This window comes from Heloderma suspectum, chromosome 2, assembly GCF_057233095.1.
Source record: "Heloderma suspectum isolate Gila_16-S chromosome 2, 16-S_ref, whole genome shotgun sequence".
Taxonomy (NCBI): domain Eukaryota; kingdom Metazoa; phylum Chordata; class Lepidosauria; order Squamata; family Helodermatidae; genus Heloderma; species Heloderma suspectum.
The window spans coordinates 140,831,533-140,846,502 of NC_139459.1; the positions used below are offsets into that span (position 1 = coordinate 140,831,533).

General features: G+C 45.2%; 1 protein-coding gene across 2 annotated transcripts in view; it reads left to right on the forward strand.

Annotated features, from left to right (window-relative positions):
* Positions 1-14,970, forward strand: part of LRRC14B (leucine rich repeat containing 14B) — a 69,192-nt gene that overhangs the window by 49,404 nt on the left and 4,818 nt on the right. Inside the window, exon 2 of one of the 2 annotated variants that reach the window (XM_084835061.1) lies at positions 13,961-14,757. In XM_084835061.1, coding sequence (XP_084691187.1) covers positions 13,961-14,757 — 797 coding nt within the window. Of the gene's footprint in view, positions 1-13,786; positions 14,758-14,970 lie in introns of those variants that run through there. The other variant, XM_084835062.1, reaches the window with a different exon arrangement.

The following is a 14,970-nucleotide window of genomic DNA, read 5'->3' on the forward strand; positions in this document are numbered from 1 at the left end:
AGAGCTCCCCACCTTTTCCCCAGTGTGTGCGCTTTTGAATGAAGAAGCCAAAATCCCCGATTCTCCAATGCAGCATCTGAAGGCTCCCTATGAGAATGCCCCACCACCCACATTTCAGCAAACTGTCAGGGAGTTATTCCTCCCACCCCTTTTCCCCCAATGTGCACACTTTTCAGTGAAGAAGTCAAAATCCTCAATTGTCCAGTGCAGCATCTGAAGGCTCCCTATGAGAGTACCCCACCACCCCAATTTCACCCCATTCCAGCAAACTGTTGCAGAGTTATAACTTCCAACCCCCCTTTCTCCTTCCATGGGTACTTCTCCCTGCGCCCAATTAGAGGCTTCTTGGCTCACATGTCCCCGAGACCATGCTAGATTGCTACAGCGATAAAGCCCTTATTCTCATCAGAGAAGCAAAATAATGCGACATCAGAGAAGTTACTTTCCACAACATCAAAGAAGTGACTTAACACAACAACAGAGAAGCAAAGTAACTCAAACCAGAGAAGTGCATAATCACAGTGGCTAGTTACTCCCACTGGCGAAAAGGAAGTGCAGCACAATTCTGAAGGCTGGAAAGAGCACTCTAGTGCTTTAATGTGTTGGAAAGACAGGCTAGTTACTTTAGTTACTTAGGTTACCGAGGGCATGGCCAGGTGAAAGACACACCCCTAGGAATGTCCTGATTCTACCGAACTTAAACCGGTGAGATGGGCACACAGCAGCTGAACTGCAGGGGAGCCAAATTAAAGATAAACAATGGAGTAAAGTACTTTGCAAAAATGTGGTTTCCCCACAGGTAAACTTAGGGATGTACGAACCTCTTACCTGGCTCTGCGCCGGGCAATCCGTGGGGGGGGGGAGGCGCTCCGTCGCTCCCCCTGGAATCCTCCCCGGCTGGCTCCGCTCCATGGTGACTCTGCAGAGCCGCCAGCCAAGGCCGCCTGCAGCCGGACATCTGGCCACTGGGCTGCACAGGGACGCAAATGGCAGCCCCCATAGCCGCCGCCATTTGCGTCCGTGTCTTTAGCCATGATAGGCTTCGTTAATATATATGTAGCCTATCACGCCTAAAGACACAGACACAAATGGCAGCGGGTACGGTAGCTGCCATTTGCATTCCTTCCTATTGCCGTGATAGGCTACATATATATTTACGTAGCCTATCACGGCTTGCCAGGGACGCAAATGGCGGCCGGCGTAGCAGCCACCATTTGCGGCCGCAGCCCGGCAGCAGCTGGAGCTGCCGGAGCAGCCACTGCCGCTGGAGCCACCACCGCCGCCACAGCCAAGTAGGCTCCATTCCGCGGGGCTTTCGCGGGGTGGTGGGGCGGGTTGCTCCATTCCGCCACAGATTCCAGGGGGCCGAATTCACTGGAATTCGGCCTCCCTGGGATCCGTGGCGGAATTCTCTAACATCCCTAAAACTACAGGGTGACTGCAGACTGGCCATGAAGTCATGTGCCACAAAGGACCTCCAAACAGTCCTAATGCGCAGCAAATCACCCAGGAAGAGAGGGCCCTAGCTGCTGAAATACATTGTTTTGGCAACCATAGCTCAGTGGTAGAGCACGTACTTTGGATGCAATCCCTGGTATCTCCACTTAAAAGACCAGGTAGAGGGGTATGAGAAAGAACATTTTCTGCCTGAAACTTTGAGGGCTGCTGTCAGTCATAGTACAGAATACTGGACTACATGGACAAATAGACCAATGTGGGATGAAGCAGCTTCATATGTTCCCTATCACAAGTCTTTGAATTAAAAACTAGATTTTAGAGCTGTAACATTTCAATTAATCCATTAGCATAATTGATTAAAAATGTGCTGCCTGATTAATCAGGGGAACATTTATAATCAGTCACAAGGTTTTTAAGAAATTGCTATGTTTTTAATGTAAATATTTTTTTGAACAGCAAGTGGCACGCACCATTGTAGAAGAGATATTCTCCCTTCTCTCTCACACACAAGAGGGCATGCCTACTGCAACAAGAGCCTGCATTATTTATTGTGGGCAGGGGGAGTGTGTTTTCTTCTTTAGAATTCTTATATGCATTTTTATGCCGATTTAATCAATTCATTGACTGAAACTCTTAGGATGAATCATCCAACATTCCAGAACTGTTTGACAGCCCTACAGGAAAACATGTTTTCAAAGCAAACATGCTATTATCTCAATTGAGCTTAGGGGGAGAGCATTATCTCAACCAGCTCTCCCCAACCTCGTGCCCTCCAGATGTGTTGGACTGCAACTTCCAGGCTGGGAATGATGGGAGTTGCAGTCCAACACATCTGAAAGGCACCAGGTTCAGGAAGGCTGGTCTATATACGATGCAAATCACTATACAGCCCAGTTCTATGCTGCCATTTCAGCTGTTTATGATACAGAAAAAGCAGCAACCTCCCTTCCTTTGAACACCACTCACAACCCCTTGTTCTTGTGATGCTCGAGGACAGGACCAGATTCCAGCACCAAAGCCAAGCAAAGAACTGTCCTCTTCCAGCAGTGCTGGATGAGCAGGCCAGGTGACTGTTAGATAATCAATTATCTTTCATTAATGTCTTTGCAGCTGTTCATGCACAGCAATTAGGCCTGCATACAAAGCTATGCTTTGCAAAAAACAACAACCCAAACCATCCAAAAAGATTAGTTACTGTAAATTCCTAGAAAACTCTAGTCATGATTTTGAAAAGAGTCACTGTCAGAGAAGATATTACTATGGTATTTCAATATGCATGGCAATGAAGCTTTTTCTGGCCCTAATTATGCTGAGTCAAAGGGCTTCTAGCAAACATGGAATATCCTCATTAAAACAGATCTCTGGAGATTTTGCTTTAATTTTAAATGCTTCCTGTGCTGCAAGGATTTTCCTTGGAAGTCTTATTCAATTTCCACCCAGATCCAGCACTTCTGAACTGATTGGATCTGCCAAGTGGTCCCGGGGGCCATGCTGACAAGCTTCCCTCATACAGAACAACCCATTGTTCTCACATGGCTGGGGGAATTATTTTGCTGTTACCCTTTTGTTGCTTGATCTACAGCTGTAGTCTCTGGGCAGGAAGAGTTAGTTATGAAATCAGTGGGGCCTCAGCTTAGCCATTACTGGGCCCTATTCCACTATCAATAGGAATTAGTTGTAACTCTGGCTAGATCGGGCCTTATAGTAAAAACATATGAAAACATACTCTGGTTGGTAGAGGTGGTGGGGTTGAGATAGAGATACTTGAGTGTTTACATAGAATCATGTAATCATAGAATAGTAGGGTTGGAAGGGGCCTATAAGGCCATCGAGTCCAACCCCCTGCTCAATGCAGGAGTTCAAGTCAAAGCATCCCTGACAAGTGGCTGTCCAGCTTCATCTTGAATGCCTCCAGCGTGGGAGAGCCCACCACCTCCCTAGGGAATGGGTTCCACTGTCGTATTGCTCTAGCAGTCAGGAAGTTTTTCCTGATGTTCAACTGGAATCTGGCTTCCTGTAACTTGAGCCCATTATTCCGTGTCCTGCACTCTGGGATGATTGCGAAGAGATGCCGGCCTTCCTCTCTGTGACAACCTTTCAAGAACTTGAACAGCGCTATCATATCTCCCCTCAGTCTTCTCCTCTCAAGGCTAAACATGCCCAGTTTGTCTGCATCCTTCTTAAAGCGTGGTGCCCAGAACTGGACACAGCACTCAAGATGAAGCCTCAGCAGTGCTGAGTAGAGGGGAACTAATACTTCCCAGGATTTGGAAGCTATACTTCTATTAATGCAGCCCATTAATAACACATCCGGAGGGCTTTCCAACTGTGCATTTGGTTTCTTTTTCCTAGGTGCAGAACTTGGCATTTATCCCTATTAAATTTCATTCTGTTGTTATCTGCCTAGCACGCCAGCTTATCAAGTTCACTCTGAATTTTGTTTCTGTCTTCCAGAGTATTAGCTACCCTGCCCAATTTTGTGTTATCTGCAAATTTGATCAGCATTCCCTGCACCTCCTCCTCCAAGTCATTAATATAAATGTTGAAGAGCACTGGGCCCAGGATTGAGCCCAGTACATCACTCGTTATCTCTCCCCAGTTTGAAAAGATTCCATTGATAAGCACTCTTTGAGTCCGACTCTGTAGCCAACTATGGATCCACCGGATCGTTGTTTCATCTAGCCCACTTTGAGCTAGTTTGCTAATCAGGATATCATGGGACACTTTGTCGAAAACTTTGCTGAAGCCAAGGTATATTTTGTCCACAGCATTCCCACAGTTCACAAGGGAGGTTACTTGATCAAAAAATGAGATCAGATTTGTCTGGCAGGATTTGTTCTTGACAAAGCCATGTTGGTTTCGAGTAATCACTGCATTGTTTTCAAGGTGCTTACAGATTGATTGCTTTAAAATCTGCTCCAGGATTTCCCCAGGGATTCTAGGGGTGCACGAAAGTCCCTTACCTGTCCTCAAAGCTTTTCGCGGTGGGGGGGAGGCGCTTCGCTGCTCCCCCTGCGAAGTTCAGGCGAAGTTCAGGCCAGGGGGGAGGCTTCCCGCCTCGCCCGGCCGAAATTCAGGCCAGAGGGGAGGCTTCCCGCCTCGCCCGGCCGAAATTCAGGCCGGGGAGGAGGCGCCTCGCCTCGCCCGGCTGCGAACTAAAAAGTTAAAAAAAAAAAACGCCCCCGTGATAGGCTACGTGACGATTAACGTAGCCTATCACGGCTAGATCTGCAAAGTCAGCCGTGATAGGCTACGTAAATCGTCACGTAGCCTATCACGGGTGACTTTAAAAAAAAAAAGCACGTACGCAAATGGCGGCCCCCATAGGGAGCCGCCATTCGCGTTCCTTATTTGGTCGCTGTAGTCTACGTAAATCTTTACGTAGACTACGGCGAAAATAAGGACAACGCAAATAGCGTTGCCCTTATTTTCACCGTAGTCTACGTAAAGATTTACGTAGACTACAGCGACCAAATAAAGAACGGGAATGGCAGCTCCCTATGGGGGCCGCCATTATCCGTACGCGCTTTTTTTTTTTTTTAAGTCACCTGTGATAGGCTACGTGACGATTTACGTAGCCTATCATGGCTGACTTTGCAAATCTAGCCGTGATAGGCTACGTTAATCGTCACATAGCCTATCACGGGGGCGTTTTTTTTTTTTCTTTTATTGGAATGGCGGCGGCGGCAGCCGGTCAAAAGACCGGCTGCCGCTCCCGCCCCGGACGAAGACCCGACGAACCGCCAGCCGGACCCGCCGCTGGGAGGGACATTCGGGAAAGGTAAATCCCGTCCCGGGGGGGGTGGCGGGGGGCGGGGGGGTGTGGAGAATTTCTCCCCGAAACTTGTTCGGGGGGCCAAACACGTTGGCGCTTGGCCCCCCGAAGTTTCGGGGAGAAATTCTCCGCCAACCCTAAGGGATTCATGTCAGACTGACTAGTCTGTAGTTCCCACGTTTCTTCTTTTTACCCTTTTTGAAGATAGGAACAATGTTAGCCCTCCTCCAGTCATCTGGCACTTCACCTGTCCTCCATGATTTCTCAAAGGGAATAGACAGTGGTTCTGAGAGTTCTTCTGCCAGTTCCTTTATTACTCTGGGATGCAGTTCATCTGGCCCTGGAGATTTGAACTCATTCAAAGTACTTGTGTGTTCTTTGACCATATGCCTATCAATCTCAAGCTGCAATTCTGCCCCTTTAGCCTGTACTTCGCCTTTGCCAGGGGAGTCATAGACCCTCTTTCGGGAGAAGACTGAGCCAAAGTGGGAACTGAGCACTTCTGCCTTTTCTTTGTCATCTGTTATCATTTTGCCATCCTTATTTAATAGCTGAACCACCATTTCTTTCCTCTGTCTTTTACTATGCACGTATCTGAAGAAAGCCTTTTTGTTGCTTTTAGCATCTCTCGGTAACCTCAGCTCATTCTCAGCTTTGGCCTTTCTGACGCCATCCTTGCAATTCTGTGCTACCTGCCTGTACTCTTCCTTTGTAGTTTGTCCTTCCTTCCACTTCCTATATGTGTCCTTTTTAGTTTTCAGGTCATCTCTAAGCTTTTTGTGAAGCCACATTGGCTTCTTCTGTTGTCTTCCACCGTTTTTTCTTGTTGGAATTGTTTGTAATTGTGCCTTGAGAATGTCCTTTTTTAAAAAAACCCACCCATCTTGGACTCTTTTTCTCTTTAGAGTCGCTTGCCATGGGACCTTACTTATCATTGTTATGAGTTTATTAAAATTGGCTTTCCTAAAATCGAGGGTATGTGTTTGGCTACACTTGGCTTTTGCTTCCTTTAGAACCAAGAACTCAAGTATAACATGGTCACTTCCCCCCGCCAAGTATAACATGGTCACCTCCCGCCCCCCGTAATTGCTACTTTATCCACTAAGTCATCTCTGTTGGTTAGGATGAAGTCAAGGATAACCAATCCCCTAGTTCCTTCCACCACTTTCTGTAGGAGGAAGTTATCAGCAATACAAGTCAGGAATTTCTTGGAGGGGCCATGTTTTGCAGAATTTGTCTCCCAACAAATATCAGGGAAATTGAAGTCCCCCATTACTACTACATCATGCTTCCTTGAAACATTGGCAATGTGCTTTTCAAAAGTTTCATCCTCGTCTTCTCATTGATTGGGTGGCTGGTAGTAGACTCTGACCAACATGTTCCTTCAAAGTATGGTGTTAAAACATGACACATTTAGAAATTCTGAAAAATTCTCCTCCTTAAAAACATCCAGCCATTTTTTAAAGATTGTCATTATGGTGGGGAAAGCTATTTTCCAGTTCTCCCTATTTTCAGAAACAAATACTGAATTGTTTATACAGTTTTATCTTAAGAGATGCATCAACATAAAGTAGTGATTTTATTTCAAAATTACGATTTAAAAGGACACCTTGTGGGAGTCCTTCAGACCCCAATTCCTTGGATGTGGTACGTTTCATTCCCTGCCTCCCAGTCACTTCAAATGACCTACTAGTCAATTGACCTACTAGTGAAATCCTCACATTTTTTTTTAAAAACCAGCCACACTTTGACTGGGTTCTCACAACACACTAACCCACACTCAGTGGTTGAGTGTGAGTTGTCGTGGAACTGTGGGGTTCATTGAAACATGAGTTAGTGTGTTGTCTGAACCCAGGACATTTTCTGCAGGGTGGCTTGTTAACCATGCATCATGGCTTATTTTTCTCGAATAAGCCACCTTGAGAACCCATGGTTTGTTGCCAGGTTGTTCAGGGTGGTTAACAAACTGCACTGCATGGTTGACAAGCCACCCTGCAGAAAATGTCCTGGATTCAGACGACACGCTAACCCATGGTTCAACAAACAACCCATAGTTCAACAAGCCACATTCAACCACTGAGTATGGGTTAGCATGTAGTGTGAACATCCCCATTGCGGGGAGAGGGGGCTGAAACACTGCAGGGCAATTGACCCCCTTATTGTAGGAGAATTATGGGGAAAGTTTTAGTATTTTTTCCATTCTCTTTGGAGGGCAGTTATGAACCAAAGTGTATAGGAGGGTTGAGATCTTGCATGTTGCAAACTTTCACCTCATAACCTCTGACACCCTCACCTCCTAACATCTTATGATTCCTTTTTACTTACTTCACTACCATTTCCTATGGTTGCCGGCACTGATCTCTGCTTTATCATGGCTTTGGTCTGCAGATAGATCGACTGATGAGCACATATTGAATCATGTACCCAGAGGCATGGAAGATCTCCAAAGCTATGCCCACATTTTGCTGCACCTTCATACTGAGCAGTTTACTCAGGGGATAATCACTCACTGCATTGTCTTGTTGACTTGGTATAGAGGTCCAGTCAATCTTTGCTGTCAGGGCTGTCTTCATACTCAATGATCTCTGAATGCTGAAGGCTGAGTATTGTCAACTGATACAATTTTTGGCCAGGAATTGGCAGGTGTGGTGGCGGAATTCAATCTTCTGCACAGATTTACAGGACACTTGGCACATTTAATTCTAAATTAGCTGCTACGGTTTGAGGGATCTAAAGACAAGAAGTGAATCATCTGAGAGGACGATGGCATAGAAAGAGTGTGGAAACAAATTATGGGCACAATTCTATGCATGTTTAGACAGAAAAAGTCCTACAAATCCCAGCATTCCCCAGCCAGCTTTGTAGGACTTTTTATGTCTAAACATGCATAGGCTTGCACCCTAAGTCTATCAGAAATCATCACAAGTAAGGGGGCCAAGTTGCAACCTGGAGGCTCTCCCATTACCTTCAAATCTGGCTGAATTGGGAGATGAGACAGTCACGGCTTAAGAAAAAGAATAGCCCTGCTGGGCCAAACAGTGGCACTAGACTCCCTGCTGAGAGAGGCTAGGTTGCCCCCTTGTCCTTCCTCCAGCAGGGAAAGACATGTTTATTTAGGCAAGTGTTTGGCTTCTAACTGGCAAGTCACCTTAGGGGGTTTTAATTGGTTGGTGCTGTTTGTTTCTTTTGTTGTTGTGTTTCTAATTGATTTTTTTGCTGTTTTAATGAAGGTTTTTGTTTTTAATCTGGATTTCATTCTTAGCTGCCTTGAGCACCATTTTTGGGGGGGAAAGACAAGGTAGAAATGAAATAAATAAAATAAAGCCCACCTAGTCTAGCATTCTGTGTCCAATGTTGGTTTTAATTGTATAAGTTTTAACGTTGTAAAGCCACCTTGAGTCCAAGTATTGGGAAAAATGCGAGATATAAATAAATATAATAACAACAACAACAACAATGCTGGACCACCAGATATTTCTGGGAAGCCACCAAGAGGCCATGGAGGCAACAACCCTTCTGCAGCATACGTTCTTCGGAGGTACCCAACCACAGTGTCCCTGAATGATTTGCTGCTCCAGCCTTGGCTCCTTCCATTCAGCCTCTACTGAAGGCAGTCATTCTGCTGTGAATGAATGTCTCTGCATTGGGTGTGACTGAATCAATCACCCCTGTGATGCAGAGACACAAGAGGACTGTTCACTTGCAGAGGAGGCTGTCTGTTGGGCTTATGCATGAGTCACTGGGCATGTGTTCTTCCAGTTAAGAGTGTCTGTCTGTCTGTCTGTCTGTCTGACCCTCACAATAAAGTAAGCACAATCAGCATCTGTTTATCTGAGATGAGAGAGGAAGGAAGGAAGGAAGGAAGGAAGGAAGGAAGGAAGGAAGGAAGGGCATCTAGCATGATATCTGGCATTTACAACTGGACTGGTGCTCTGGAATCTCTTGTTTTAGAAGTCAAGTGCTAAATGGGGATCATGAAAAGCAGGCGCAGAGGATGGGGAGGTGGTGGTTGAGGACTGATCCAGAGAAAGCCAAAGGTGCTGGAGGAGCAGGCTTGGGGATTTTGGGAATGGGGGAAACAGGACAGAAGGCTAGAACGGAGTGTTAGGCAGACTGGGAAAAGGGCATTGAGAAGTGTGTTTGTATTTATGTACGGGACCTGAGGGGAAGCAGAATTTAGCTGGGAGATATTTATGGAGAAATGGAGATGTAGGATGAGTTAGGAAAACTGGAATGCAGCAAGCTGGGGCTTGGATGCAGGGGGTGGGATCGGAGGTCAAGGAAGCCCAAATGTACATTCAGTTCTATAAAAGACAGTTCTTTAAAAAACAGCACCTTTTTCCCTGCACTCACCAACCTTAGCCCTTGCTAGGAATAAAAGGACCTCTGAGCCTGACTGTGTTCCCTACAGGAGTTTATTTGGTAGGCGGTTCATAGCTCCACCTGCCCTCAACATCTAAGGGTAGAGAAACCAATGTCATTCTGTGGGACTGAAGTCAGAAGAAAGGGCTACTGAGGTTACTAGAGAACCTGCAGCGAACCATCGAGTGCCATTGTTCTCAAGGGCGATGGCCCATGTTGCTCTTTGAGCACGTGTGGGCAAGTGTCTGTAAGTCACATTAATGGTAAACCCACTTCCTAGAAACCAGCCTTGGTTTGGTTTCTAGGTGGAACTTCTTTACATATTTGTAATATGGAAGGGACACAGAAAATGAGGTAGAGTGAAGGGGGAGGGAGAGGTTAGCTTTATTTCACAGATATATACAAGATTTGTCAGAATAGCAGTCAGGGGCTTAGTGAACCCAGTAAACTGTGACAGGAACTGACACAGGGGAAAGGGGGCTCTACTGAGGGTGGGTAGTCTTTATCCTTCCACATGCTAACAATAAACCTCACAACAGAAACAGTGTGCTTCTCATTTCAGTTCAGGAAAAAAAAGTGTGCCTCATCTATCAGAAGCTCAGGAAACCCTGTCATAGGGCAGCCAGTAGGTGCCAAGTAGGATGTGGCCCCAGTGCCTTCAAGAGCTGTGCAAGACAAAGAGGGGATTTCAGCAAGGCTGCTTTTCACATCCTTTCATGGCAAGAACCCACCTACATTCCTTCTTCTGTGCAACAGTTAAAGGTACAGGAGCCCTGTCAGCTTACATCTGGGCCGCCTAAAAGACAATGGAACATTTCCTGCAAATCCCTCGAACCTTCTTCCTTATGGTAAAGTGCATGGAAACAGTACTGTGGTAAGTGGAGCATTAGAGCCTTTCTACACAAGGCTTTTATTATGTGCTTGTGCTTCTTCACACAAAGTAGTTTGCAGGTCCTTTACATGACATCGTCATCTTCCAGGGCCTGACCCAACCATTATCATGGGGCTTTTTTTCTTCCTAACGGGAAAGTCTATTATGTTTTCTCAGTGGCGTTAAGAGAACCCTCATGTAATTGCACAATTCTGCTATACTACAGCTCCACCTAGCTTTTGTGTAATGAAACATATAGAAAGAGAAAGAACACCCTCCCCGCCCCCTGCGGAAAACACACGTAAAGGAGCCGATTTTAATTCTACAAAGAATCTGGAAGCAGAAGCCTTGGTAAAGGTGCAGGTTAAAAGTTTCATGTAGAAAAGCCCTTAATGTTTGTAGGAGAGACCATCTACTTCCTAAGGGCGGTGTGGGAACTGGAAGAAGAACTCATTTTGTTGTTGTTGTTACTGTTACTTTTAACATGCCTGACTGTGGTTAGAGCCTCTAGGCCTCCACTGTGTTTTTATCTTAAAATAAACACTTGTGTTCATTCATAAGAAGCCATGTCTGTACTCTGTTCTTAAGGGAAGCTTGAGAAGACCTCTGAATATCTATTGCAATACATTTCCCCTCTGTAGTAAGGAAAATGTAATGGATGAGAAAAATTCTTGATGACTGGTTACAGGATCTCATGAAATCCATTTAGTATATATGGCTGGCCATTTCTATCATAGAAAAAAATGGATTCAGATTACATGAATAGCATTGCAAGGTTTACATAATGAAGTGGACTGTTGCCTATGAAAGCTCAAGCCACAGAAAACCAGTTAGGGCCTCTCAGGTGTCACAGAACGGTTTCTCTTTTTGCTTCAGGTGTTAGGAAATACCTGCCTAAATGAAGAGTGGAACCACTTTATCCCCTCTGTGGCTCTCTAGGGAGTAATGGTTAGAATGTCAGATTAGTACTGCAGCGAGCCAGATTCAAATCCCCACTCAGCTGTGAAGTTCACTGGGTGACTTCAGGCCAGTCACCAGCTCCCAGCCTAGCCAACTTCACATGGCTGTTGTGGTGAGGATGAAATAGTGCAGGTAGAACCATGTACGCCACCTTGAGCTCCTTGGAGGAAAGTTGACATATAAATGCAATAAATAAATAAACATGGGGCAAAACTACATGTTTGAACACAGCTTCATGTACCATTAGCCCAATGGGGGAGTGCTCTCCGGGGGAGCAGTCAGTGCGGGAAGGCCTAAGCACCCCTCTCACCACTGCTTCTCTGCAGCAAAGTGCTCTCTCCTAAGAACGCTTTGCCTCAGAGAATCGGCCATTAGACAACCGACATCAGACTGACATAATGGTTTCCTAGCCATGATCACCAGTGGGCTGCATCCTCCTTAAATTTGAGGATACGATAAGATAGACTATTTTATTGCATGGCACTGTTACTGTTGGGCCTCTTTTACCCACGCAGAAGCACAGGAGCTGCTTCTGCATGGTGCAGTCCCACGCTGTAGGGGGCATGCAGGCGCATGACTAAGTGGCCAGAGCCAATTGTATGTCTTTTCCCAACACAGCTGACACCTAACCCTGTGGGAAAGACCAAAGCCATTGCCCTGGGACTCATGGCTATGACATGTGGGATCACATCATGTAGAAGTAGCTTCCTTACGGCTAGCTAAACACATGAAGGCCATGGGTGGGGTTGAATACATGTGTCTTTCTCAACCAGTTGGGTGGGAAAGACCTGTGTGATTGGCGCAGTTTGTATTCATATGCATCTCCAGTCAGTATAACATCCCTTTAAATATTACATCTGTCTTCACCCTTTCTTTGGTTTGGTCCTTCCGCATTGAACACATTCCTCACCCCCTGCATCCAGGGAGTAGGGTTTCAGAGCTGAGCTTCCCAAAGCTTGCCCACATAGCTGTCTACGTTGTTCCAGCCAGGAGTCTGGTATTTTGCCTCCCTGCCCAATCAGGTGACACACAAACTGGGCTTAGAAGGACTGAAGCCTCTCTTAGAGAGCATTTGTTTTCTCCTAGAGAGACCAGCCACACACTTTCAGAACTGAGCATTTATGTAGAACTACATATAAAAACATAGCATTGTTATGCTATAGTCATTTTACTTTTGGTAATCAAACATTGCAATGTATGACATCTTTTACCCATGGTAAAAAATAAAGGAAACATTTGTATCCTCTTTTACTACTTTAGCATATATTTCTTTTCTTCATTCTTTAAAATGCAAAATATTTGTGCCATCAATTCAAGAGACTTATATCTTGCTTAGATTACTTTTTAAAAGATCAGCAAGTTCAGGGAAGACATATCAATGGCAATTAAACCTGATACCTTAATAGAACCTCCAATGCCCATCACGTGCAGTGTAGCCCAATATACCAGGTACTGGAGTAGGGGAGGGGCTGTTGCATTCATGTCTTCCGTGTCGGTTTCCCAGAAGCATCTGGTTGGTCATTGCTGGAAATAGACTGCTGGATTAGATGGACCTTGGCCTGATCCAGCAGGGCTCTTTATCTTCTTATCCACATGACATGAGGTATTTTTAAGTCTGATGATGACATCATGACAGGCTTTCAGAAAACGGGCCCTAAAGATCCATTTGGTTATTATTGCCTTCTCTTGTGGTTTTAGCTGCAATTATTTATTTGATTATTTATTGTTATTTTATTCATTAATTTTTATTATATTCATTGAAGTTCTTAGTCACCTTTCTCTTAAAAAAAGACCCAAGGCAACTTGCAACAAAACCAAAAGAGATCCAAAGGAACTTAGAACAGATTGTATTTTTTTCTGGGGTACTGACATATTTTGGTGTTATTGTTGGCTCTTATTAATTATTAATCATATTAATTTGGTGTTTAATGTTTTAAAATGTATTGTTGTTTATATATTGTAAAAATGTATGTTGGAAACCACCTGGGGAGCATTTGCCCTAAAAGGTGGCCTATAAATATTTTAAATAAATGGTGTTGGTTCGACTCTCAGGGTTAAAAACTTTCATTCACAAAAGGTTATGCAAATGAGTCTATGCATGTATAAATTGAATACATTAGAGGTGTAAGATAAAGGCGCAATCCTATGCATCTTTAGACAGAAAAAAGGTCCAGCATGGCTGGCTGGGGAATGCTGGGAGTTGTAGGATTTTTTCTGTCTAAACGTGCATAGGATTGCACCCGAAGGGTCTGATACCAGAACAGTAACTTAAGTTCAGCATGTGACTGCTCAGTTTACCTTCCCAAACACTCTTCCCCTATTCCCCACAGAAGCAGCTGCAGCTAAAAATAGAGAATGATAAGCAAGAGACAGAGAGGGACTGTTAAGCACAAACCCTGAATAAGAGAAAGAACTGGAAGGCAGCAATGCACTCACTCCGGTTCATAAGTGCTGAAGCTTTGGTATCCAACACACAGCTTGTCAGAGAGAATCTCGGCAGCCTTGCGCACAACCTTTTCCCTCTTCTTTTCAAGGCAAGTTACTTACAGGAGCAGGGAGAAGTGCTTCATGGCCTGGTGGAAAACTGGCCACTGCCGGAACTCAATGTTGGAAAGCTGTTGGGGAAGACGGCGGATCACCAGGAAGACATCAGTAGTAGAGCCTGCTCCGTGTGCCTGGCCAGCTGCCTAAGTGGTCTGAGAGACTATGTGCTGAATTGTTCGGCTCCGTATGCAAAGAGACTTAAAATGGTGGACTTAACAGGTATAAAAGATGTTGAAGTTCAGCTCTGCAACTGCAGGAAGACCATGGGACGGTGGGCCAGGACTGAGCTGCTCTCAAAGCTCTGCTATGAATTGCTTGTTGACATGCAAAGGCTGCCGTTCAGTCCAGAAGTGTTCGAGATTTCTATCGATGTCCTCATTGACATCTTTGTTACTGAACGAAACTATGAGCTGGTTGTCCAGGCCTTGCTGATGAGGTGCCACTGCCCGCTAAAGATTCACTGCGCAGCCTTCAGAGTGGACAACCTGGCCCTGAGGAAACTCTTCTACATCATAAAGCTTGCAGAACCCTCTTTGTTGCGCAAATTTGAAATGGTCCACAATGTTCGGTTGGAAATGGAACATTTGCAAGTGCTGCTAAATAACGTCCAGTTTCCTCAGCTGACATCACTCACCCTCCCGGCTAGGACATTTGATGTGAGAAGGTTCACACAAGAGGATGAAGCCACTCTGGCAAAAATTGGAGAAAAGCTGAGCCAGATGACTCAACTGACTGAGCTGAGCCTGGCGTTTTCCACACTCACAGGAAGGATCCGGAAACTGCTCAGGTAGTGTGTTCCAGATCATTCTTGTTAAGGAGACAAATTGCTGTGCAGCAAAACAAGAACACTAGGGAAATATGAGGGTATAGTCATGGAGTAGTGGGGGAAAGCTATGGTGATGTAACAGAGCAATATTTGCAAACAATGATATCCAACATCAGAAAAGGAAGGCATGTGAAGCTGCAATATAGTGAGTCAGTTTATTGGTCCATCTAGCTC